The sequence below is a fragment of the Rana temporaria genome (assembly GCF_905171775.1).
Source record: "Rana temporaria chromosome 2 unlocalized genomic scaffold, aRanTem1.1 chr2h, whole genome shotgun sequence".
Lineage (NCBI taxonomy): Eukaryota > Metazoa > Chordata > Amphibia > Anura > Ranidae > Rana > Rana temporaria.
In genome coordinates, this window is record NW_024404413.1 from 685671 (window position 1) to 713092 (window position 27422).

General features: G+C 49.3%; 1 protein-coding gene across 1 annotated transcript in view; it reads left to right on the top strand.

Moving 5' to 3' along the window:
- LOC120921599 overlaps positions 1–14668 on the top strand; it is a 28304-nt gene extending 13636 nt beyond the window's left edge. The window contains exon 2 of the mRNA XM_040334106.1: positions 11622–14668. Coding sequence (XP_040190040.1) covers positions 11653–14592 — 2940 coding nt within the window. The 5' untranslated portion in view covers positions 11622–11652 and the 3' untranslated portion in view covers positions 14593–14668. The remainder of the gene's footprint in view (positions 1–11621) is intronic.
- Positions 14669–27422: the final 12754 nt, after the last annotated feature.

The window sequence follows — 27422 nt, forward strand, 5'->3', positions numbered from 1 at the left end:
GCTCTGAAAAGGGAGGGGCCCCAGACGTCAGCCAGATGGAGGGAAGAGCCGAGATCTCCGTCAGCCCGCTCTGAGCTCTGAATAGGGAGGGTCCGCAGACGTCGCCGGGAGGAGGAAAGATCCTGCTGACGTCAGTCTGCTCCGAGCTCTGAAGAGCAAAGGGCTGCAGATGTCAGCCGGGAGGAGAGAAAGAAACCTCCGGCAGAGCGGTGGCTGTAAATACCGTATGGAAATATTAAATACAGTTACAAACGGAGACGCACACTTTTACCAGTTTAACCATTTTTTTAATGAGTGTTACTAGGGCTTATTATCGGGGTAGGGCTTATATTGCAGCCCACCCCGATAATCCAGGTAGGGCTTATTTTCAGAGTAGGGTGTATTTCCGGGGAAACACGGTACATATATTCAATCTGCCTACAGGTGGATGGCGGGTGGTTTGTCTCTTTTAGCTTCTCTGATGAGTGGACGGTTGGGGGTTTGACTTTTCCACTCTCCCCTGGCGTGTGGTTTGTCTCTCTGTGTTCCTGGTGAGAGGAGAGTTGGTGGTTTGTCTCTCCTGGTCACTCTGGTAAGTGGTTTGTCTCTCTGTGTTCCTGGTGAGAGGAGAGTTGGTGGTTTGTCTCTCCTGGTCACTCTGGTGAGTGGTTTGTCTCTCTGTGTTCCTGGTGAGAGGAGAGTTGGTGGTTTGTCTCTCCTGGTCACTCTGGTGAGTGTATGGTTGGGAGTATATCTTTCTCAGTTTCCCTGCTAAGTAGACAGTAGACAGTTTGTCTCTCTCAGGCTAGCTGGTGAGTGGATAATTGGTGGTTTGCGTCTCTCGGTCTCCCTGGTAAGTTAAAGGAGAAGTCCAGCCTGAGAAAAATAGCCATTAAAAATGTAGAACCTGCTCTATTTTTTCTCGTCGTTTTTCACGTCGTCGTATTTCTCTTTGTGAAAAACGATCGTGTGTACGCTTTAACGACGGGGAAAAAACACGCTTGCTCAGAAGCAAGTTATGAGATGGGAAATGAGCATAATCAGCCCAACAGCCCAAAGGGTGGCACCAATCGAACGGAACTTCCCCTTTATAGTGCCGTCGTACATGTTGCACGTCACCGCGCTTTGCTCCACCATTTTTTATCACGGTCGTGTGTATGCAAGGCTTGAGAAGAATCATGTCGGAAAAAAAATAGTTTTTTTCCATGACATGAAAAACGGTCGTGTGTACGCGGCATTTGTCTCTGTGGTGAATGGACAGTTGGCGGTTTGTCTTTCTCATTCTCCCTGGTGAGTGGATGGTTTTTCTTCTCACTTTCCCTGGGGGATGGATGGTGGACAGCTTGCCTCTATCAGTCTTGATGGTGAGTGGACAGTAGGCTGTTTGTTTCTATGTGTTCCTGGTGAGAGGACATTTGGCAGTCTTTCTCAGTCTCCCAGCTAAGTGGACGGTAGGCAATGCGTCTCTCACAGGCTAGCTGGTGAGTGGATAATTGTTGGTTTGTGTCTCTCGGTCTCCCTGGTGCGTTAACAGTTGGTGTTTTTTCCCTCGGACTCTCTAGTGAGTGAATGGTTAGTGATTTGTCACTATTAGTCTCTGTGGTGAATGGATGGTGGGCAGTTTGCCTCTCTCAGTCTTGCTGGTAAGTGGACAGTTGGCTATTTGTCTCTCTCAGTCTTGCTGGTAAGTAGTGTTGAGCAGAATATGCCATATTCGATTTCGCGATATATCTCGAATATATATTCGAATATTCGAGATATATTCGCTAAATTCGAATATTCGTGATATTTTATCGAAAGTAAATGATTGCGATTTTTCGCTATTGCGAATGCGAAAATAATTGCGATTTTTTGATAACTGCGGTAGGAGCACTCTGATTGGCTCAGAATATTCGTGATATTTTATCGAAATATCGCAACATGCGAATGCGATATTTATTGCGCAATTTCGAGAAATGCTGGAGGAGCGCTCTGATTGGCTCAGAATATTCGTGATATTTTATCGAAATATCGCAACATGCGAATGCGATATTTATTGCGCAATTTCGAGAAATGCTGTAGGAGCACTCTGATTGGCTCAGAATATTCGTGATATTTTACAATACAAAATAATTGCGAATATTCGGCAAATGCGGAAGGAGCACTCTGATTGGCTCAGAATATTCTTGATATTTTACAATACAAAATAATTGCGAATATTCGGCAAATGCAGAAGGAGCACTCTGATTGGCTCAGAATATTCTTGATATTTTACAATACAAAATAATTGCGAATATTCGGCAAATGCAGAAGGAGCACTCTGATTGGCTCAGAATATTCTTGATATTTTACAATACAAAATAATTGCGAATATTCGGCAAATGCGGAAGGAGCACTCTGATTGGCTCAGAATATTCTTGATATTTTACAATAGAAAATAAAAAGTGTTTTGCATTGGTGGTGATTCTTTACTCTATCCATCTGTCACAGCCGTTTGTCAATCAAACACCTTGAAGATTGAACACGTTCATGCTGCATGCTTTGGACTTTTTTTCACTTCACATATCAAAGACATTTTTATGAAAGATTATTTTTCTATTATTGGGACTATATTTCTTTATATATTTGTTTCACTGTGTATTTCACAAGTTATTTGCGCTTGCTTATTTTATAATTTGCCCACATGTCTTGTCACTAGACATATTTTTTATTCTTGTAGAGCGACTCCATTTTCTGTCTTGTATTAATTTATGTTGTATAACATTTTTGAGTTGCTGCTGTATTCTCCCCTTTTTTAAGGTATGCGCAATTTTTTCCTTCTTACAAAAAATAATAATATCAAACATACAAATATTCATAACATACACATACACATACACAAAGCCCCCCCCTTTTGCATCAGAGACAATCAGAGTTCTCCTACCACAGTTATCGAAAATTCGCAATCATTTTCGCATTCGCAATAGCGAAAAATCGCAATTTTTTTTTTTTCAATTTGGCAACATAATAGGATCGCCTCAGCTTAGCTACTCGGCCCAGGGTCTCTAATCATACCAGCAATGCTTTTAGACGTCGATAGGATGTGATCTGTTTTAAAAATCAAATTGAAAAAATGCGAATATTCGGAATTGCGAATATTCACCGCGAAATTCGAAATATAGCGCGATTTCTCGAATATGCTATATTCGAGTCGAATATTCGCAATGCGAATATTCGTGAGCAACACTACTGGTAAGTGGACAGTTGGCTATTTGTCTCTATCAGTCTTGCTGGCGAGTGGACAGTTGGCTATTTGTCTCTCAGTCTTGCTGGCGAGTGGACAGTTGGCTATTTGTCTCTCAGTCTTGCTGGCGAGTGGACAGTTGGCTATTTGTCTCTCACTCTTGCTGGCGAGTGGACAGTTGGCTATTTGTCTCTCAGTCTTGCTGTTGAGTGGACAGTTGGCTATTTGTCTCTCAGTCTTGCTGTTGAGTGGATAGTTGGTTGTTTGTCTCTCTCAATCTATTTGTTGAGTGGATAATTGGTGGTTTGTGTGTCTCTGTCCCTCTGGTGAGTTCACAGTTGGTGCTTTGTTTCTCTTGGCCTCTCTAGTGAGTGAATGGTTAGTGGTTTGTCACTATTAGTCTCTGTGGTGAATGGATGGTGGGCAGTTTGTCTCTCTCAGTCTTGCTGGCAAATGGATAGTTGGCTATTTGTCTCTCAGTCTTGCTGGCGAGTGGACAGTTGGCTGTTTGTCTCTCAGTCTTGCTGGCGAGTGGACAGTTGGTTATTTGTCTCTCACTCTTGCTGGCGAGTGGACAGTTGGCTATTTGTCTCTCAGTCTTGCTGGCGAGTGGACAGTTGGTTGTTTGTCTCTCTCAATCTAGTTGGTGAGTGGATAATTGATGGTTTGTGTGTCTCTGTCCCTATGGTGAGTTCACAGTTGGTGCTTTGTTTCTCTTGGCCTCTCTAGTGAGTGAATGGTTAGTGGTTTGTCACTATTAGTCTCTGTGGTGAATGTATGGCTCGCGGTTTGTTTCTCTTGGTCTTCCAAGTGAGCGGACAGTGGTTGGGTTGTGTCTCTCGTCCTTCCTGGTGAGTGGTGGCTTGTCTCTGTCAGTCTCCCTAGTTGCTGGAATGTAAGTGGTTGGTTTCTCTCTGTCTTGCGGGTGAGTAGATGGTTGGCGGCTTGTCTCTCTTGGTCTCACTGGTCCGTAGACTGTTGTCAGTTTGTGTCTCTTGGTCTCTCAGTTAAATTGACAGTTGGCGGTTTGCATCTCTTGGTCTCTATGGCGAGTGAACGGTGGGTGGTTTGTTTATTTGGTCATCCTGATGAATAGATGGTTGGTGGTTTGACTCTCTCGGTCTCCCTGGTGAATGCAGAATTGGTCGTTTGACTCTCTCAGTCATTCTGGTGAGTACACAATTGGTGGTTGGTGTCTCTCAGTCATTCTGGTGAGTACAAAATTGGTCGTTTGACTCTCTCAGTCATTCTGGTGAGTACACAATTGGTGGTTGGTGTCTCTCAGTCATTCTGGTGAGTACAGAATTGGTCGTTTGACTCTCTCAGTCATTCTGGTGAGTACACAATTGGTGGTTGGTGTCTCATAGTCTCTATTAAATAGACAATTGGCAATTTGCCTCTTCTGATCTCTATGGTGAATAAACCGTTGGCAGTTTGTGTCTCTTGGTCTCCTAGTGAATGTACAGTTGATGGTTTGTGTCCCTTGGTCTCCCTGGTGAGTGGATGGTTGACGGTTTGTGTCCCTTGGTCTCCCTGGTGAGTAGATGGTTGACGGTTTGTGTCCCTTGGTCTCCCTGGTGAGTGGATGGTTGACGGTTTGTGTCCCTTGGTCTCCCTGGTGAGTGGATGGTTGACGGGTTGTATCCCTTGGTCTCCCTGGTGAGTGGATGGTTGACGGTTTGTGTCCCTTGGTCTCCCTGGTGAGTGGATGGTTGACGGTTTGTGTCCCTTGGTCTCCCTGGTGAGTGGATGGTTGACGGTTTGTGTCCCTTGGTCTCCCTGGTGAGTGGATGGTTGACGGTTTGTGTCCCTTGGTCTCCCTGGTGAGTGGATGGTTGACGGTTTGTGTCCCTTGGTCTCCCTGGTGAGTGGATGGTTGACGGTTTGTGTCCCTTGGTCTCCCTGGTGAGTGGATGGTTGACGGTTTGTGTCCCTAGGTCTCCCTGGTGAGTGGATGGTTGACGGTTTGTGTCCCTTAGTCTCCCTGGTGAGTGGATGGTTGACGTTTTTTGTCCCTTGGTCTCCCTGGTGAGTGGATGGTTGACGGTTTGTGTCCCTTGGTCTCCCTGGTAAGTGGATGGTTGACGGTTTGTGTCCCTTGGTCTCCCTGGTGAGTGGATGGTTGAAGGTTTGTGTCCCTTGGTCTCCCTGGTGAGTGGATGGTTGATGGTTTGTGTCCCTTGGTCTCCCTGGTGAGTGGATGGTTGACGGTTTGTGTCCCTTGGTCTCCTAGTGAGTGTACAGTTGACGGTTTGTGTCCCTTGGTCTCCCTGGTGAGCAGGGATGGACTGGCCATTGGGACTACAGGGAGTTTCCCGGTGGGCCGATGGCTCAGTGGGCCGGCTTCAGTGACAGCAGACTGCCGCTTCCTCCGCTCCTCTGTCTCTCCCTTCCCACAGCGCTCACCTCCTCTCCCTCCCCGTAGCGCTCACCTGGGGGGAACAGAGAAGCAGGGGGAGGACCAGAGGAGCAGGGACGACGACAGAGGAGCATGGGGGAGGGGACAGACAGTTGATTCAATAGCTATGGCCTGGGAGTTTCTCACTTCTGCCTAATCTTGTCCCATAAGGGGGGGCACCGAACTGATTCTTTTCCATGGGTGAAATAATGTCTAGCTTCCCCACTGGTACTGCCTATAAGAGTACCAGTACCAGCCGCTCTACTCTAATAAAGTAGAACGGCTAGTGGCTAGTGAAGGGGGAGAGGGGGCTTGGGGGGAGTTGTCCGGCCGCCATGGGAGAGACTTGTCAAAGTGGGCCAGTCTGGATGAAGTCCAGGGCCAAATTTTTGTTCCAGTCCAGCCCTGCTGGTGAGTGGATGGTTGACGGTTTGTGTCCATTGGTCTCCCTGGTGAGTGGATGGTTGACGGTTTGTGTCCCTTGGTCTCCCTGGTGAGTGGATGGTTGATGGTTTGTGTCCCTTGGTCTCCCTGGTGAGTGGATGGTTGATGGTTTGTGTCCCTTGGTCTCCCTGGTGAGTGGATGGTTGATGGTTTGTGTCCCTTGGTCTCCCTGGTGAGTGGATGGTTGATGGTTTGTGTCCCTTGGTCTCCCTGGTGAGTGGATGGTTGATGGTTTGTGTCCCTTGGTCTCCCTGGTGAGTGGATGGTTGACGGTTTGTGTCCCTTGGTCTCCCTGGTGAGTGGATGGTTGATGGTTTGTGTCCCTTGGTCTCCCTGGTGAGTGGATGGTTGATGGTTTGTGTCCCTTGGTCTCCCTGGTGAGTGGATGGTTGATGGTTTGTGTCCCTTGGTCTCTCTGGTGAGTGGATGGTTGATGGTTTGTTACCCTTGGTCTCCCTGGTGAGTGGATGGTTGATGGTTTGTGTCCCTTGGTCTCCCTGGTGAGTGGATGGTTGACGGTTTGTGTCCCCTGGTCTCCCTGGTGAGTGGATGGTTGACGTTTTTTGTCCCTTGGTCTCCCTGGTGAGTGTACAGTTGACGGTTTGTATCCCTTGGTCTCCCTGGTAAGTGGATGGTTGACGGTTTGTGTCCCTTGGTCTCCCTGGTGAGTGGATGGTTGAAGGTTTGTGTCCCTTGGTCTCCCTGGTGAGTGGATGGTTGAAGGTTTGTGTCCCTTGGTCTCCCTGGTGAGTGGATGGTTGACGGTTTGTGTCCCTTGGTCTCCCTGGTGAGTGGATGGTTGGCAGTTTGTCTCTCTCGGTCTCTCTGGTCGGTGGACATTGCCAGTTTCTCTCTCTCACGCTTCCGTGTATCTCAATGAATATTATCATACTCCTTTGTATGGCTGTGGTCTGATCTTCTTCTTCCTCTCATGTATAATCGATGACTCCTCCGCTATCTGATTACTGTGACATTCCAGACGGGCTGATTGTCCTGTTTTGAACGGGGATTATTTTTAAACGCTATTCAGCCTTGTCCGTAAGTTACTGACAGAGCCGTACCTAAGGAAGGGGACAGCAATTAAAAAAAATCCTTTGTTATTTATTAGGTACTGTTTTACAGATCTTGTTTCTTTGCATACCTTGCGCTTCTGTGTGTAGCCGTGGCAGCAATGTTTGTTCAAAACATATGCAGACTGTGCTTCCTGAAGATTGAATTCGCTGTAGTGTTCCTCTCTATCAGTTCTAGTCTTCTGGTCAGGACTGACTGATTGAACAGTGGCCAGGGGCGGACTGACCATTCGGGCACTTGGGCACTGCCCGAGGGCCCCATGCCACTAGGGGGATCCATCAGGGTTGCCAGCCTCAGTATAGCCAGGGACAGTATGTAAAAATAGGTGTTTTTTTTTTAAATCCCAAGATTATAGCTGCCCCGCCTCTCCAGTACCTTCTCAGTACCTTTACTGCCCCTCCCCCGAGCACTGCCAGGCTGGACGGCTGCCCTATGCTCACACATCAGTTCTGGACAGACACACACCTATGCTCAGAACAATAGTTCTGGACGGAGACAAACAAGGAGAGAAGGAGGGAGGGGAGAACTCTGCCACTTTGGCGCCCCCCCACCTCTGCAGGCGCCTGGGTGCAAAGCACCCTGTGCACCCTGCCTGGGATCGGCCCTGAATCCAGGATTACAGCACTGCTAACCACTAAGACACTGTTCTGCCCTGTTTGGGCTGGATATCCCCATTGGGAAGGTTTGTCTTCATTTCCAGTCCAGATGGTAGTGGTCACTGGTAACAATACAACCCAAAAGAGAGATTCTAACAATTGCCATAAAAAAATAAAAATGAAAAAAAAGGGGCTAGATTCAGCAACGATTTACGCCGGCGTATCCATAGATACGCCGCGTAAATTCAAAGCTGCGCCGGCGTATCTTCTTTCTGTATTCAGAAAGCAAGATACGCCGACATTAGCCTAAGATACGACTGGCATAAGTCTCTTACGCCGTCGTATCTTAGGGTGCATTCTCACGCTGGCCGCTAGGTGGCGCTTCCGTTGTTTTCGGCGTAGAGTATGCAAATTACCTAGTTACGCCGATTCACAAACGCACGTGCGCCCGGCGGTAGTTTTTTACGTCGTTTGCGTAAGGCTTTTTCGGCGTAACGTTGCTCCTGCTATTAGGTGGCGCAGCCAATGTTAAGTATGGACGTCGTTCCCGCCTTCGAAATTTGAATTTTTTGCGTCGTTTGCGTAAGTCGTTCGCGAATAGGGCTGGACGTAATTTACGTTCACGTCGAAACCAATGACGTCCTTGCGACGTCATTTGAAGCAATGCACACTGGGATATGTACACGGACGGCGCATGCGCCGTTCGTAAAACACGTCAATCACGTCAGGTCATCACATATTAGCATAAAACACGCCCCCCCCCTTCCACATTTGAATTAGGCGGGCTTACGCCGGCCCCATTTAGGCTACGCCGCCGCAACTTACGGAGCAAGTGCTTTGTGAATACTGCACTTGCTCCTGTAAGTTACGGCGGCGTAGCGTAAATACGATACGCTGCGCCGCCGTAAGAAGGGGCGCAGCTACCTGACTCTAGCCCAAGATATTTTGTTTGGCGTACGACTCTTTTTAGATGCCACTGTAGATCTGATTTGTATAAATGTACAGAGGATATTATGACACAGTGCTACTCGGCCGGCTCTTATTTGCATAGTTATGCTATAAAGCCAGGGGCAGATGTGTAGAAGTAAAATATATTCCCTTTCATAAAACTACAATAACCACATGCAGTCTGAGAAATGTAGGCCAAAGAGAAACCAACCAGAAGCCGGTTTCGCATTGACAAAAGAAATGGATCATATATTAATTGAACAATGAGTACTGAGAAGCCAATCGGCAGAAAATACATATTGGTTATCCATGGTCAGTGACAGAATTGCCCGAGGCCATCTGATTTGCCTTCCAGGCCTTTCACCCCCACTCAGGGGGTACAGACATTACACCTGTAAGGGGCCCCCGATGGTCCCCAGGTTCCCAGGCGAACCCAACCCCCCCGCCCCGCTTATTATTATCTCGCGGCAGGAGAGGGAAGAGATCACACAACCACAACCCCCCCCCCCGCTTATCATCTTGCGGCAGGGGGACCCTGCCTAAAGCTGCGTAAGGGGCCCCACAATTTGTGATGGCTGCCCTGCCCCCACTTACCATAAAGCTGCAGGTAGAACAGACAAGGAATGCATGAGGCAAATGTAGCAAAGACAATTTCGTCTGCCAACCTATATAACTTCCATGTGCTTCCTGCATACCTCCCAACTGTCCCGGATTCCGCGGGATCGTCCCGCAATTCAAAGTCTGTCCCGGGGTCCCGCGGACTAGACGAGGATCCCGGAAAACAGGGCTCGGGCGCGACATTCCGTGCCTCCATGTTTGCGTTCCACCTCCATGTTTGGTGTCCGGTTCCCTGTGATTGGGTGTATGGGGGTCATGTGTGGCGTGGGGCTGGCCTGTCATTGATCGTCTAGAAGTCCCGCCTCCGCACATGACCGATATACGCCCAATCACAGTGAGACGGGAAATACGGGCTACAGTCGAATGGCGCAGGTGTGGTGTCGGGACAGAGGAATATGCACAGGTAGGAGAACCCCCCCCCCGCTCAACAACTTTGATCCCCGGCCCCCCCCCCCGCGCGCTCAACAACTTTGATCCCCGGCACCTGCCCCCCCCCCCCCCTGCTCAACAAGATGTCCCGCATTGGATTTTCTAAATGTTGGGAGGTATGTTCCTGGAATAGGGGACATTAATAGTCATGTTGTTCAGGGGTAGAGGTTAGCGCCATCAGACTACTGAGATGAAGTGACCATAATATGGATTCTTCTAGAGATTTAGTCTAGTGAGAAGAGGTGACCACAGAATGGATTCTTTTAGAGACACCCTTCTGGAGCAGCCATTTTCAACCAGGGTTCTGTGGAACGATGGGGTTCCCCCAGAGGTTGTTTGAGTTGGGTTCCTTGAGCTTTGGCTGACTGACCTTCCATTTGATGGGGGCTTCATTGTTAATGGTCAATCCCACGTGACCGAGCCAGCTGCATAACACCAATGATCTTTTTATCTGTTTGTGAGGGTGGCATTCTGAGAACCACTTTAAAGTGTTTGCAACGCACTTTGTAAAAAAAAATTCCGATAGAATTTTTTTCCGGCCGAAAAAAAGAGAACATGTTCTCTTTCTAAATTCCGACGGAAAAAAGTCAGATGGGGCAGACACGCGGTTGGAATGTCCGATGAAAAAATTCCGTCTGACTTTTTCCAGCAGAAATTCCGATCGTGTGTACGAGGCATAATAGTTTGTAGAGATTTGCATTACCACTTTTTCTACTACTAATAAATTATTAAGTAAACATTTTTATATGGGAATTAAGATAACAGCATTGTACTACTTGATAACAGCACTGTGCTCTATTTGAATCTTTTATAATATTAAACTTTTTGGGGGTCTAGTACCCACTTAAATTGGGCAGGTATATCTGAATTTCCATGATATTACATGTGAATCTATATAACATTTCTTTTGTACTGTATAGTGGTTTAACTATTTTGCAAATAATTTAATTGGTTTGGCACTTTGCACTTGAACAAAGGTATTTTTGACACTTTATCTTGGAAGTTACAAGGAAGGCAGTAGTTGTGTTTACACTTTGAATGCTCAGGGGCTGAGTATTTATGGGCAGTAGCTACACTTTAGGGATTGAGGGCACATGGGTAATTAACAATCTGTAACAACACCCCGTGTATGAAAGGGGTTAAAGTAGTTTAGGATATTCCATTCCTGAACACCAGACCCTCCAACCAGCTGAATAAGACCCCATACGAATAATTCTCCCCCAAATACGAGACGACGCTCTGTACGAGGTTCAAGCAGGAATCACAATCTTTACTGAAAAGACTACAAGTTTTATACACAGTCAAAAGAGGAGGTGCATCCATATTCTGCTCATATTACTCTGAAAATACACATGTGACCAGACCTAATTAACATGAGCTAATTAACTAATCCCTTTAAGCACCCTGGCTGTCTCCTAAACTACAATACACATTATCAAAGGACTCCTTCGTACAATACAGGGTCAATTAGCACAAGCCACAATAAAAAGATTCTTAGAAGTTAACCTGGACTCATTTACATCATAACAGATAGACAGGTGGCTGAAGTTGACCACATCAGCCTCTTTCAATTAACCTGTTGAGTTCAGAATCAAACAAATCAAGAATAGTCTTTTACATCTATCCTGGGAGATATTGTGGATAAATATTACTGTCCCATTTTAAGTAGTCCAAGATATAATTTCTCAGTCATCCTATGCCCCTAATAGACACAGGGTGATTTAGACATAAGAGCTGCATGGGGAGCCGAAGCAAGGGTATCCCATACTTTCCAAGAGATTCTGGGTTCCACGGGCCCTCCCGTTACACATGCTATCACAAAAGCCTTGAACTATATGAAATAGACCTCAGGGGGTTTAACATAATTATAATCTCACTGTAATACATTGAACACTTTACAAAAACTCTTATTGATCTCTTCTTACTTTGTCTACAGTCTTCGACATCCCCAACAAGCCTCGTACCAGATGGTATTCATGCAACAAATGAAGATGATGGATTTCACTACTCTGCTGAATGACCTCGCTCAGACCTGCCGAGAGCTAGAACAGATTAAAGCAGACCAGGCTAAAGATCATGAGAGAGTGTCCAAGTCATTTGAGAAGACTTTACTCTCCATTCTAAAGCAGGAACAGACCATTCTTAACCGTGTGGAAGAAGAGCATGGAAGACTGAAAGACCAGTTGTCATCCATCCAGCAAAGCAACGAATTGGTCCTACAAAATGGGGTTTGTGAGATTAATAACATGGTGCAAGAGATTTCTACCGTGTCCTCCCAGCTCAAGCAAGCACTGGTGACCTCAAGTGACAGCCAACTCGTCATGAAGGAGATCCAGCAACGAATATCAAATCTATTCGCAAGAAAAAATAACATCTGTATTAATTTAAAGAGGGTGTATTTCATTCCGCAATCTCTTCCATCTACCACACTTGGGGTGATACAATGTGAGGAACAATCCCTAGGCTTCTCCACGCCGCATTGTAACAGAAAAACTCTGGTACCTTTGGTAAGGAACTCAACTATCCAACCAACACTTCTGATTGATGAAAGACCACCATGGGATGTCAGATCACATAACCCAGATGATTTTGGCTTTGTGGGTGTGAAAATTTTGTTGGAAGATGACAGCGATGGAGACTGTGGGTCCAGCACCCAGTCATCATCTTTAGAACAGAACAAAGGAGATTTTGCTGATCAGAAACTGGGGGTTTCTTTAAGAGATAAAGCAGTGGTGGAAGCTGACAGTGCAGCTCTAAGCCCCCGAACGGCCACCAAGAAATGGATATCTGACATTAAGCAAAGTCCTTTAAAGCAAGGGAAGCAACATGGGCCAATATCAATGAACCAGGCTGAGGAAGGCAACAAATTAACCAGGCAGCAGCCTTTAGTAAGTAAGCAGCTCTCAAAAGACTCAACACTAGTCAACAAAAATGTCAACCAACAAGTAAATCATTTCACAGCAGGGAAACAGCAAGATTCAAAAAGAGGCAGCTCTGGTTTCATAAAAGATCCCGCTGGTCGTCAACAGAAGACAGTGATAAACTCAAAAGAGACGGGCACCACAGTTGACGCTAGGAATAGCAGAGATAATGAACTGAGACATATCAGCAACGATAAAGTTAGCAGAACATCTGAAAACAATTCTTTGTTCAGAGCAACCACTGCTTATATATCTGAAGGTGACTCAGAAAGCTCGGAAGAAATTTTAGAAGAAATAGAAACAGATACAATAAGGGATCCAATGTCTTGTCGGCAAGTGGCTCTTAGGGAAAGTCGTGTACCATCTGCTAAGAAAATGATTGGTGGAGACCAACGGACGTTGTGGATGACTATGGAGTCACATGGCCAGATAGACAGGACTGGTGGTGAGAACTCACCTACATCGTATTTAAATAGACAAAATCTAGAAAGCGTCCATCCTCAATCATTGCATAGAACACAACTGGGCGTTGACTATCTTCGAATGTCTGATGAGATGTCAGATAGCCTCAACAGCGAACTTCTGAGCGTTCCAAGACCGACTTCTCCCGCGGACAGCGTGAAGTCAACATGCACCTTTATAATAGAGAAGCCAAAAAGCAAAGGGGTTTGCAAATCTGGTACATTTAAAGTTCCATCTTCAAACATCCAGCCTAATGAATCTGGAAAGGCTCACCCTATTATCTTAGAATCCGAAAGTTCAGAAGTAAATCAAAGGCAACAAGCACTAGCAAACGCAAGGCACAGAATTGTATCAAAACTCAGAAATAAGCAGTCGCAGGCTTCCTCCTCCTGGAAACCGGTACCGAGGTCCTCTTCCATGCCTTACATCGAGAAGATATCAAGGCCACGCACTGCTCCTTCTAGATTCCACAGGCCAACTTCAGCTAAGGAAAGACGTGATTCTGTATCCAGTTCATCAAGTTCTTGGTCCAACCCCAGAAGCCTGGGCGCAGCTGCCCCACCTGGTGCTCTTCGTGAAATCAAGGGGCGAGTTAAGTCAGCACAATACAATAGGAAGGTTTCTAAATATTCCCAACAAATTCCACCTCGAAAATGTTTAAGCAAGAGTGAGTCCAACCTTACTGACAGCCCTCTTGGAAATGGTGATGGCACAACCAAATTAGTTCGACAGTTTGGCAAGTTTGGATCTGGCAGAGCTGAGTTAAACCTGCCCCACGGGATTCATGCCACAAGCACAGGTTCTGTATATATTGTGGATTACGGAAACCGAAGGCTCCAAGTGATGGACAGCAAGGGTAAGATCCTCCAACAGTTTTCTCTTGAAGCAAAGAACTATTTTGACGTGGCTGTGAACAACCGAGGGCTTGTGGCATTGACCAACTCAACTGACCGCACCTTGGATGTGTACAGCAAGCACGGTCGTCTCCTGCAAGTCATTTCCAGAAACTTTGGTGCTCCACGTGGCATTACCGCCAACTACAAAGATGAATTTATCGTGGCAGACATGAAACTGGGGACTGTCTGTGCTATTATGCTGGACTCTACCACTGGGCGGCAGAAAGAAAGCACTGTGGTACCTGGGTTCAACAAACCTTACCTTGTCAGTACCAACAGTCAAGGTCTTCTAGCTATATCAGAAAGGGGTTTAGATGGAGGCTGTTGTGTCAAGGTGCTCAGGGAAGACTGGCAACTTCTCAAGGTTCTAGGCCTCAAGGGATCCCCCGGGCCCAGTCTGTGTAACCCATGGGGCGTCTGTGTTGACAGTGAAGGAGGGGTTTTGGTGGCAGACTGGGGACAGAAACACTCCATTATTTACTATCCAGCCAGCAAGCGGACACAAGTTCTGGTCACGGAAGGTCTCAGTAGCCCCAGGGGCCTAGCTCTGTTGCAAGACGGTCTACTACTGGTGGCTGATAGCATGCACAACTGCATCAAGGTGTTCAAATACCAAGAGGATGATTAAGAACTTTGAAGTTGACCTTACACTAAAAGTATAAGGTCTGTTTGTTTATTTATTTCCCGCCCACTCCCACCACTTCCACCCATGTCAGAGGGCCACAAAGAATTTTAAAAAATCTTCAGGGAAAAAAGTTATTCAATATACCTACTTTACATAGGTGCCTGGGTGAGGGTGAATCCTAGACTACTCAGCATTCCCCGAGATCTCACTGGAAGAATAGTGATCCTCCCCCTTCCCCATGGTACAGAACTTATGGGAAAGGTGAAGAACTTTTTTTGGACCTTGCATTTATAATGACACTGAAGACACTTTAGAGCAACGGATGGTTTGTGAAAATGTTCAGCTAAGTCAGGGGTCTCCAAATTTTTCAGAACAAAGGAAGGTCATATTCAGTATTATAAGATTTTACAAATATTCGCAGACCGAAAAAAAATACCTGTTATGGTCCCTATCAGAGAGCCTCATTCATCAGGATCCCCATCAGAGTCCTCCCTTACATCAGGATCCCAATCAGGGTTCCCATTAGAGTCCCCTCTTACATCAGGTTAAAAACATAGAAAGGTGACGACAGAAAAAAGACTGAATAGTCCATCGAGTCTGCCCATTTTTTTTTTCTGTTAACTTTTAGTAGTATAGATCAATGTTTGTCCCAAGCATGTTTGAAGCCATTTACTGTTGACTCTCTCACTATCTCTCCTAAAAGTTTTCCCAAGGTTCCTCATCAGAGTTCCCTCCATACATCAGGTTCCTCATCAGAGTTCCCTCCATACATCAGGTTCCCCATCAGATTTCCCTCCATACATCAGGTTCCTCATCAGAGTTCCCTCCATACATCAGGTTCCCCATCAGAGTTCCCTCCATACATCAGGTTCCCCATCCGAATTCTTTTCATGCATCAGGTTCCCCATCAGAGATCCCTCCATACATCAGGTTCCTCATCAGAGTTCCCTCCATACATCAGGTTCCCCATCAGAGATCCCTCCATACATCAGGTTCTCCATCAGAGTTCCCTCCATACATCAGGTGCCCCATCAGAGTTCCCTCCATACATCAGGTGCCCCATCAGAGTTCCCTCCATAAATTGGGTTCCCCATCAGAGTTCCCTCCATACATCACGTTCCCCATCAGAGTTCCCTCCATACATCAGGTTCCTCATCAGAGTTCCCTCCATACATCGGGTACCCCATCAGAGTTCCCTCCATACATCAGGTGCCCCATCAGAGTTCCCTCCATACATCAGGTGCCCCATCAGAGTTCCCTCCATACATCACGTTCCCCATCAGAGTTCCCTCCATACATTAGGTTCCTCATCAGAGTTCCCTTCCATACATCAGGTTCCTCATCAGAGTTCCCTCCATACATCGGGTTCCCCATCAGAGTTCCCTCCATACATCACGTTCCCCATCAGAGTTCCCTCCATACATCAGGTGCCCCATCAGAGTTCCCTCCATACATCACGTTCCCCATCAGAGTTCCCTCCATACATTAGGTTCCTCATCAGAGTTCCCTTCCATACATCAGGTTCCTCATCAGAGTTCCCTCCATACATCGGGTTCCCCATCAGAGTTCCCTCCATACATCACGTTCCCCATCAGAGTTCCCTCCATACATCAGGTTCCCCATCAGAGTTCCCTCCATACATCAGTTTCCTCATCAGAGTTCCCTCCATACATCACGTTCCCCATCAGAGTTCCCTCCATACATCACGTTCCCCATCAGAGTTCCCTCCATACATCAGTTTCCTCATCAGAGTTCCCTCCATACATCAGGTTCCCCATCAGAGTTCCCTCCATACATCAGGTTCCCCATCAGAGTTCCCTCCATACATCAGGTTCCTCATCAGAGTTCCCTCCATACATCAGGTTCCTCATCAGAGTTCCCTCCATACATCAGGTTCCTCATCAGAGTTCCCTCCATACAAGAGGTTCCTCATCAGAGCCCCCTCACATCAGGTTCCCCATTTGAGTCCCCATTACATCAGCTTTCCCATCAGAGTCTCCACTTACATCAGACTCCCCCTTATATCAGGATCATCATCAGAGTCCACTCTTACATCAGGATCCCAATCAAGGTTCCCATCATGGCCCCCTCTTACATCAGATTTCCCAACAGAGCCCCACCTTACATCATGGTCGCCCTTATATCAGGTTCCCCATCAGAGTCCCCTCTTACATCAGATTTCCAAACAGAGTCTCCCCTTACATCATGGTCCCCCTTATATCAGGTTCCTGACCAGAGTCCCCACCTTAGATCAGGATCCCCATCAGGGTTCCCATCAGACCCCCGCTTACATCAGGGTTCCCATCCTAGTCCCCTCTTACATTAAGGTCCCCATCAGAGCCCCCTCCATACATCAGAATTAGAGACCATAGGCAGCCTCTGCTGACCTTCATCCTCAGTCAGCGCACATTGAGGACCCTCCATGGACCCTCGCTGTGGACCGGATAAAATCTTGTAGTGGCCCCCCGTTGACCCTAATTTGGAGACCCCCTGATCTAGGTCACGATACACTGAGTAACAGCCCCATCCCACAGACTTGTTTAAACCCAAAAACCAAAATGTGACATATTGCAGCTCCTTGTTCCTTAGATGTGGGGTGGCTGCATTCCTTTTCTTTATTTTCAGGTTAACTACATTCTCTGTGAACACGGAATAATGATCATTGATCCTGCCCGAAATTCTAGTGTCCTTGGAATTTCCTGGGCACACCTAACCCTATATATATATCAACCAATGTTATTCGTTTTCCTAACTATCGTCTGTGAACTACAGAAGAGTGCCTCCAGAGGAGTGTAGGAGGGGGGGGGTTAGTAGTCCAGATCCATAGACACGGTCCTGGAAGTGAGCGTCGTCACCCTAGGACAGGATGTGTGTTACTGGCAGGATCACCAGGTGAAAATAAAAGGAAAAGAAACTGATAAAAAGAAAACTAGTGCTGCAGAGCTGAACATATGTTACCTTTTTTGTTCTTGGGGTTAGATACTCTTCAAGAATCACGGAGGCTGCCATTGCCATCTGTGCTGAGCTGGGGGGGGGGGGGGTACAGGTCCATGACAACCTGGGCTCAGAGGAAGTGGGATAAAAAAAAAAATGCCGGTTGGTATTCAATCTGGAAGACTGAGGACATCTAGTGTTGGGAAAATGTATGGCGGATGCAGCTTTGGATTGAAGATGGATGTTGCAGCAATTTTTTTTTTTTTCCTGTTTAGATTTTAACTATTTTTTTTATTATTATTATTGGAGTCTGACGCAGCCAGGCAATAAGCATTTTCTTCAGGAGGCCAGTAATGGAGGAGTCCAGTTATATGTGACTTATAACTACCAGCTAATTTATTGTCTTCACATTCTCACAAAGATCCAGAGCCCCCCCCCCCCCCAAAAAAAACAAAAATTGTCCTAAAGAAATAAAAAGTATATATTTGGTGAGTGAACGTTCCAAGTGTTACTTCATTGAATCTAATATTCTATTTCATTTCATCAGTCTGTATGGGGGTCAGTGTCTCCGCAGTACGGCGCCTTGTCTGGGTACGCTTTGGGAAAGAGAGTCTGATTATATATTAGTGGCAGGGGAGGGCTGGGCCGGGGGGCAGGGGGGCAATTGCCTCCCAGGCTGACTTATGGCCTGCCCGCTACCATTTTCTTTTTTATTCTGGTCTAGGAAGTTGGGTGGGGGGGGGGGCATGGCCACGGCGGCCGACCGCTAGCTGTTGCATTCCGGGAGTTGTAGTCCACGCTCAAGCTCCCGGTGGGCGGAAAACAGAGCGGGGCAGAGGAAACTACAACTCCCGGAGACCGGATTCTTGGAAGCAGGGTGTGCCAGGGAGTCGCGACGCAGGGCTGGGTGCTGGCTGCAACTTGACCCCAGGACCAGGAGCATTCCCCCCCCCCCCCCCAGGAGGACCTGCTGAGATCACTGTGAGAGACCGACACCAATAGCTGACCCCACCACCCCCCCCCCCATGTAACCTGCCCCAGTGATCAGGCTGCATTGATGGGCACTGGAATTGGATGCACTGGTGAGGCTGCATTGAAAAAACAGATGGGCCATGCATGGGCGTCCGCTGAAATTTTTTCAGGGAGGGGTGCTTTGGCAGAGGCAATACACAGTCACATTTAACCCTTTTTTCAAACGCTAGCGGGGGTTAAAAACACCCCGATAACGCGGCCAGCTGGCAGTGTGAAATAGCTCTTGAGATAATTCAGCTTCACTCCATGCCCATATAAATATAGCCTAGAGAATGTACAGACCCCCCTTCAGCACAGATGAACCCCCCTTCAGCACAGATAGACCTCCCCCTTTTAGCACAGACCCCCTTTAGCACATACCCCCCTTCGGTACAGACCCCCCTTCAGCACAGATGGACCCCCCCTTCAGCACATACCCCCCCTTCAGTACAGACCCCCCTTCAGCACAGATGGACCCCCCTTTCAGCACAAACCCCCCCCTCTTCAGCACAGACGGACCCCCCTCTCCCATCTTATTCAGTACCTCAGATCAGCGTGGCACAGGCAGCAGGTTAAGCCACCCCCCCCCCCCGTACACATAAACACTGGAGGGGGAGGCGGCTTCACTCTGCTCACTGTGCCTGTGTGACATCCGGCCCAGGACTGCTCAGACAGCACGTGACCACGAGACTCTTCAACACCTTCTCGAATTTTCCAGGGGGGTTAATTGCCCCCCCTTGCCCTATGGAGCGGACACCCATGGGGCCATGGATGGTGAGCTGATTCGGCGGTTCAATGGGCCAATTGACTGAACTTGCCCCCCAGGCCTAAGGCTGCCAGCCCCTCCCCTGATTAGGAGCTACCTAACGCTTCATCTAATGTGATATGGATGCTGCGTTTTCATTAGACAAGTTTCTGTGTCCCCAATGGGGGAGATTACCCTTTACTTCCTGTCCTGGTGACCACACAGGAAGTGAGGGGAGAGCCTGCATAAAGATGAACCCTAAAATTTGACTTGTATACCGCAGACTGTCAGTAGCATTAGAACTGCACTTTGTTTCTTTCTGGACCCCCCTCGGTCACAAAGCTTTATTAACCCGCTGATCACAACCCCCTTCCAATGGGTGACAACTAGGGATGAGCCGAACACCCCCATGTTCGGTTCGCACCAGAACTTGCGAACACACCAAACGTTCGTGTGAACTTTAGAACCCTATTAAAGTCTATGGGACTCGAACATTTGAAATCTAAAGTGCTAATTTTAAAGGCTAATATGCAAGTTATTGTCCTAAAAACTGTTTGGGGACCCGGGTCCTGCCCCAGGGGACATGTATCAATGCAAAAAAAGGTTTTAAAAACTGCTGTTTTTTCGGGAGCAGTGATTTTAATAATGCTAAAAGTAAAACAATAAAAGTGTAATATTACTTTAAATTTCGTACCTGGGGGGGGGGTGTAAAGTTAGCATGTGAAAAAGCGCATGTTTCCCATACATAGAACTGTCCCTGCACAAAGTGTCATTTCTGAAAGGAAAAAAAGTCTTTTAAAACCGGACCTGCGGCTGTAATGAATTGTCGGCTCTGGCAATTCAGAGAGAATTTATTCATAAAAAAAAAAAAAATAGCGTGGGGGTCCCCCCAAATTCCATTACCAGGCCCTTCAGGTCTGGAATTGATATTAAGGGGAACCCCGCCGTCAATTTTAAAAAAAATGACGTGTGGTTCCCCCCAAATATCCATTCCAGACCCTTCAGGTCTGGTGTGGATTTTAAGGGGAACTCCACCCCAAATTTAAAAAAAATGGTGTGGAGTTCCCCCAAAAATTTACACCAGACCCCTTATCCGAGCACGTTAACCTGGCCGGCCGCAGAAAAGAGGTGGGGGACAGAGTGCGGCCCCCCCCCCCCTCTCCTGAACCGTACCAGGCCACATGCCCTCAACATGGGGAGGATGTCCCCATTTTGATGGGGACAAGGGCCTCATCCCCACAACCCTTGCCCGGTGGTTGTGGGGGTCTGCGGACGGGGGGCTTATCAGAATCTGGAAGACCCCTTTAACAAAGGGGACCCCCAGATCCTGGCCCCCCCCTATGTGAATTGGTAATGGGGTACATTGTACCCCTACCATTTCACGAAGCATGTGTAAATAGTTTGAAAACCCTGGACAGAGGCGTGGCTGTGGACGTGATATATTTGGATTTTGCAAAAGCGTTGGATACAGTTCCGCACACACGGCTCATGTGTAAGGTAAGGTCTACAGGATTGGATATATCAGTTTGTAAATGGATAGAAAACTGGCTGAAAGACAGAATTCAGAGAGTTGTGGTTAATGATTCTTACTCTGAATGGTCCAATGTTATCAGTGGTGTACCCCAAGGTTCAGTGCTGGGACCCTTACTTTTCAATATCTTTATAAATGATATTGGGTCTGAGATCAAAAGTAACATTTCTGTCTTTGCAGATGACACCAAGCTATGCAGTGGAATAACGTCCTTGCAGGATGTCTCCAATTTACAAGCCGACCTCAATGCTCTGTCTGATTGGGCGACTAAGTGGCAGATGAGGTTTAATGTAGATAAATGTAAAGTTATGCACTTAGGGGCTAAGAATATGCATCATACATACTAGGGGGAGTACAACTGGGGGGATCTGTAGTGGAGAAGGATCTGGGGGGATCCGTAGTGGAGAAGGATCTGGGGGGATCCGTAGTGAAGGATCTGGGGGGATCCGTAGTGGAGAAGGATCTGGGGGGGATCCGTAGTGGAGAAGGATCTGGGGGGATCCGTAGTGGAGAAGGATTTGGGGGGATCCGTAGTGGAGAAGGATCTGGGGGGATCTGTAGTGGAGAAGGATCTGGGGGTTTTGGTAGATCATAAGCTCAATAATAACATGCAATGCCAAGCTGCGGTTTCCAAAGCGAGCAAAGTCCTTTCTTGTATAAGAGAGGGATGGACTCCAGAGACAGAGATATAATTTTGCCCCTGTACAAATCATTAGTAAGACCTCATCTGGAATATGCAGTTCAGTTTTGGGCACCAGTTCTCAAAAAGGATATAGGAGAACTGGAGAAAGTGCAGAGAAGGGCAACCAAACTGATAAGAGGCATGGAGGAGCTCAGCTATGAGGAAAGATTAGAGGAACTAAATGTATTCTCTCCTGAGAAGAGGAGAATAAGGGGGGATATGATCAACATGTACAAATATATAAGAGGTTCATACAGTGAACTTGGTGTTGAGTTATTCACTTTAAGGTCAACACTGAGGACAAGGGGGCACTCTTTACGTCTAGAGGAAAAGAGATTTCACCTCCAAATACGGAAAGGTTTCTTCACAGTAAGAGCTGTGAAAATGTGGAACAGACTCCCTCCAGAGGTGGTTCTGGCCAGATCAGTAGATTGCTTTAAGAAAGGTCTGGATTCTTTCCTAAATGTACAGAATATAACTGAGTACTAAGATTTGTAGGTAAAGTTGATCCAGGGTAAATCCGATTGCCTCTCGGGGGATCAGGAAGGAATTTTTTCCCCTGCTGTAGCAAATTGGATCATGCTCTGCTGGGGTTTTTTTTTGCCTTCCTCTGGATCAACTGTGGGTATGGAGTTGGGTGTATGGGATTGTACTGTGTTTTTCATTTTGTTTTTTTTATTTTTTGTGGTTGAACTGGATGGACTTGTGTCTTTTTTCAACCTGACTAACTATGTAACTATGTAACTATGTAACTATGTAACACACACCGTAGAAAAAAGACCTTTATTAATAAAAAATAAATAAAAAAAATCCAGCGGTGAAAATCCACTCTCGTTCCGGGCTTCCTGCTCCAACGTTGTCTGTATCCAGCGACGGGTGCGGGTAATCTCCAGTCCAGCGATGAGAAGATCCATCCAGAGCGCAGCATCGCCGACCTCCTCTCACCGCTGGACACAGCCCAGCGAATGAGCGGGTGAAGCTGTGACATTTCTTATATAGGGGAGGCGGGGGGCCACCCATCATGTGACCCCGCACCCTCTGACGCACCCTCTGCTACGTTACTGGGGAAGCCCAGGAAGGGGGAAGACTGGGCTTACCCAGTGACATAGCAGAGGGTGCGTCAGAGGGGGCGGGGTCATGTGACGGATGGCCCCGCCTCCCCTATATAAGAAATGTCACAGCTTCAGTCGCGTCATTCGATGGGCTGTGTCCAGTGGTGAGAGGAGGTCGGCGATGCTGCGCTCTGGATGGATCTTCTCATCGCTGGAGCGGAGATCACCCGCACCCGTCGCTGGATACAGACAACATTGGAGCAGGAACCCAGGAACGATTATCACCGCTGGATTTTTTTTATTTTTTTTTTATTAATAAAGGATTTTTTTCTACGGTGTATGTGTGTTTTTTCAAACTATTTACACTTCCTTTGTGAAATGGTAGGGGTACAATGTACCCCATTACCAATTCACATAGGGAGGGCCAGGATCTGGGGGTCCCCTTTGTTAAAGGGGTCTTCCAGATTCTGATAAGCCCCCCGCCCGCAGACCCCCACAACCACCGGGCAAGGGTTGTGGGGATGAGGCCCTTGTCCCCATCAACATGGGGACATCCTCCCCATGTTGAGGGCATGTGGCCTGGTACGATTCAGGAGAGGGGGGGCCGCACTCTGTCCCCCCCCTCTTTTCTGCGGTCGGCCAGGTTAACGTGCTCGGATAAGGGGTCTGGTGTGGATTTTTGGGGGAACTCCACGCCATTTTTTTTTTAAATTTGGGGTGGAGTTCCCCTTAAAATCCACACCAGACCTGAAGGGTCTGGAATGGATATTTGGGGGGAACCCGTAATTTTTTTTTAAATTGACAGCGGGGTTCCCCTTAATATCCATTCCAGACCTGAAGGGCCTGTTAATGGAATTTGGGGGGACCCCCGCGCTATTTTTTTTTATTTTTTATGAATGAATTCTCTCTGAATTGCCATAGCCGACACTTCATTATCAGGGCCGGTGCTAGACTTTTTTGCGCCCTAGGCGAGACCAGCTACTTGCGCCCCCCTCCCAACAAAAAAAAAAACTTCTATACTGCTAAAATATAATTTCTATATCTCTATAAGGTATAGAAAGGGCGCAAACGTCTAGCACCGGCCCTGTCTATACCCCCTGTGATGTTTATTGACCCTCATTGAACTGCCGTACACAGCGAGCATAGTTGCCAACAATTTTTTTTTTTTTTTTTTAGAGAGAACTGGGTGACAGCAGGGGACAGGATGACAGCAGAGGGCTGGGTGACAGCAGGGGACAGGATGACAGCAGAGGGCTGGGTGACAGAATGGCAGAGGACTGTGTGACAGCATGGCAGAGGACTGTGTGACAGCATGGCAGAGGACTGTGTGACAGCAGGGCAGAGGACTGGGTGACAGCAGGGCAGAGGACTGGGTGACAGCAGGGCAGAGGACTGGGTGACAGCATGGCTGAGGACTGGGTGACAGCATGGCTGAGGACTGGGTGACAGCAGGGCGGAGGAGTGGGTGACAGCAGGGCGGAGGAGTGGGTGACAGCAGGGCAGAGAACTGGGTGACAGCAGGGCGGAGGACTGGGTGACAGCAAGGCTGAGGACTGGGTGACAGCAGGGCAGAGGAGAGGACTGGGTGACAGCATGGCTGAGGACTGGGTGACAGCATGGCTGAGTACTGGGTGACAGCAGGGCGGAGGAGTGGGTGACAGCAGGGCAGAGGAGAGGACTGGGTGACAGCAGGGCAGAGGACTGGGTGACAGCAGGGCAGAGGAGAGGACTGGGTGACAGCATGGCTGAGGACTGGGTGACAGCATGGCTGAATACTGGGTGACAGCAGGGCGGAGGAGTGGGTGACAGCAGGGCAGAGGAGTGGGTGACAGCAAGGAGGAGGAGTGGGTGACAGCAAGGTGGAGGACTGGGTGACAGCAGGGCAGAGAACTGGGTGACAGCATGGCGGAGGACTGGGTGACAGCATGGCTGAGGACTGGGTGACAGCATGGCGGAGGAGTGGGTGACAGCAGGGCGGAGGAGTGGGTGACAGCAAGGCGGAGGACTGGGTGACAGCAGGGCAGAGAACTGGGTGACAGCAGGGCGGAGGACTGGGTGACAGCAAGGCTGAGGACTGGGTGACAGCAGGGCAGAGGAGAGGACTGGGTGACAGCATGGCTGAGGACTAGGTGACAGCATGGCTGAGGACTGGGTGACAGCATGGCGGAGGACTGGGTGACAGCAGGGCAGAGGAGTGGGTGACAGCAAGGCGGAGGAGTGGGTGACAGCAAGGCGGAGGAGTGGGTGAAAGCAGGGCAGAGAACTGGGTGACAGCAGGGCGGAGGACTGGGTGACAGCAAGGCTGAGGACTGGGTGACAGCAGGGCAGAGAAGAGGACTGGGTGACAGTATGGCTGAGGACTAGGTGACAGCATGGCTGAGGACTGGGTGACAGCAGGGCAGAGGAGTGGGTGACAGCAGGGCAGAGGAGTGGGTGACAGCAAGGCGGAGGAGTGGGTGACAGCAAGGCGGAGGACTGGGTGACAGCAGGGCAGAGAACTGGGTGACAGCAGGGCGGAGGACTGGGTGACAGCAAGGCTGAGGACTGGATGACAGCAGGGCAGAGGAGAGGACTGGGTGACAGCAGGGCAGAGGACTGGGTGACAGCAGGGCGGAGGAGAGGACTGGGTGACAGCAGGGCAGAGGACTGGGTGACAGCAGGGCGGAGGACTGGGTGAACACAAGGCTGAGGACTGGGTGACAGCAGGGCAGAGGAGAGGACTGGGTGATAGCATGGCTGAGGACTAGGTGACAGCATGGCTGAGGACTGGGTGACAGCATGGCGGAGGACTGGGTGACAGCATGGCAGAGGAGTGGGTGACAGCAAGGCGGAGGAGTGGGTGACAGCAAGGCGGAGGACTGGGTGACAGCAGGGCAGAGAACTGGGTGACAGCAGGGCGGAGGACTGGGTGACAGCAAGGCTGAGGACTGGGTGACAGCAGGGCAGAGGAGAGGACTGGGTGACAGCATGGCTGAGGACTAGGTGACAGCATGGCTGAGGACTGGGTGACAGCAGGGCGGAGGAGTGGGTGACAGCAGGGCAGAGGAGTGGGTGACAGCAAGGCGGAGGAGTGGGTGACAGCAAGGCGGAGGACTGGGTGACAGCAGAGCAGAGAACTGGGTGACAGCAGGGCGGAGGACTGGGTGACAGCAAGGCTGAGGACTGGATGACAGCAGGGCAGAGGAGAGGACTGGGTGACAGCAGGGCAGAGGACTGGGTGACAGCAGGGCAGAGGACTGGGTGACAGCAGGGCGGAGGAGAGGACTGGGTGACAGCAGGGCAGAGGACTGGGTGACAGCAGGGCAGAGGAGAGGACGGGTGACAGCATGGCAGAGGACTGGGTGACAGCAGGGCAGAGGACTGGGTGACAGCAGGGCGGAGGAGAGGACTGGGTGACAGCAGGGCAGAGGACTGGGTGACAGCAGGGCAGAGGAGAGGACGGGTGACAGCAGGGCAGAGAACTGGGTGACAGCAGGGCGGAGGACTGGGTGACAGCAAGGCTGAGGACTGGGTGACAGCAGGGCAGAGGAGAGGACTGGGTGACAGCATGGCTGAGGACTAGGTGACAGCATGGCTGAGGACTGGGTGACAGCATGGCGGAGGACTGGGTGACAGCAGGGCAGAGGAGTGGGTGACAGCAAGGCGGAGGAGTGGGTGACAGCAAGGCGGAGGAGTGGGTGAAAGCAGGGCAGAGAACTGGGTGACAGCAGGGCGGAGGACTGGGTGACAGCAAGGCTGAGGACTGGGTGACAGCAGGGCAGAGAAGAGGACTGGGTGACAGTATGGCTGAGGACTAGGTGACAGCATGGCTGAGGACTGGGTGACAGCAGGGCAGAGGAGTGGGTGACAGCAGGGCAGAGGAGTGGGTGACAGCAAGGCGGAGGAGTGGGTGACAGCAAGGCGGAGGACTGGGTGACAGCAGGGCAGAGAACTGGGTGACAGCAGGGCGGAGGACTGGGTGACAGCAAGGCTGAGGACTGGATGACAGCAGGGCAGAGGAGAGGACTGGGTGACAGCAGGGCAGAGGACTGGGTGACAGCAGGGCGGAGGAGAGGACTGGGTGACAGCAGGGCAGAGGACTGGGTGACAGCAGGGCGGAGGACTGGGTGAACACAAGGCTGAGGACTGGGTGACAGCAGGGCAGAGGAGAGGACTGGGTGATAGCATGGCTGAGGACTAGGTGACAGCATGGCTGAGGACTGGGTGACAGCATGGCGGAGGACTGGGTGACAGCATGGCAGAGGAGTGGGTGACAGCAAGGTGGAGGAGTGGGTGACAGCAAGGCGGAGGACTGGGTGACAGCAGGGCAGAGAACTGGGTGACAGCAGGGCGGAGGACTGGGTGACAGCAAGGCTGAGGACTGGGTGACAGCAGGGCAGAGGAGAGGACTGGGTGACAGCATGGCTGAGGACTAGGTGACAGCATGGCTGAGGACTGGGTGACAGCAGGGCGGAGGAGTGGGTGACAGCAGGGCAGAGGAGTGGGTGACAGCAAGGCGGAGGAGTGGGTGACAGCAAGGCGGAGGACTGGGTGACAGCAGAGCAGAGAACTGGGTGACAGCAGGGCGGAGGACTGGGTGACAGCAAGGCTGAGGACTGGATGACAGCAGGGCAGAGGAGAGGACTGGGTGACAGCAGGGCAGAGGACTGGGTGACAGCAGGGCAGAGGACTGGGTGACAGCAGGGCGGAGGAGAGGACTGGGTGACAGCAGGGCAGAGGAGAGGACGGGTGACAGCATGGCAGAGGACTGGGTGACAGCAGGGCAGAGGACTGGGTGACAGCATGGCAGAGGACTGGGTGACAGCAGGGCAGAGGACTGGGTGACAGCAGGGCGGAGGAGAGGACTGGGTGACAGCAGGGCAGAGGACTGGGTGACAG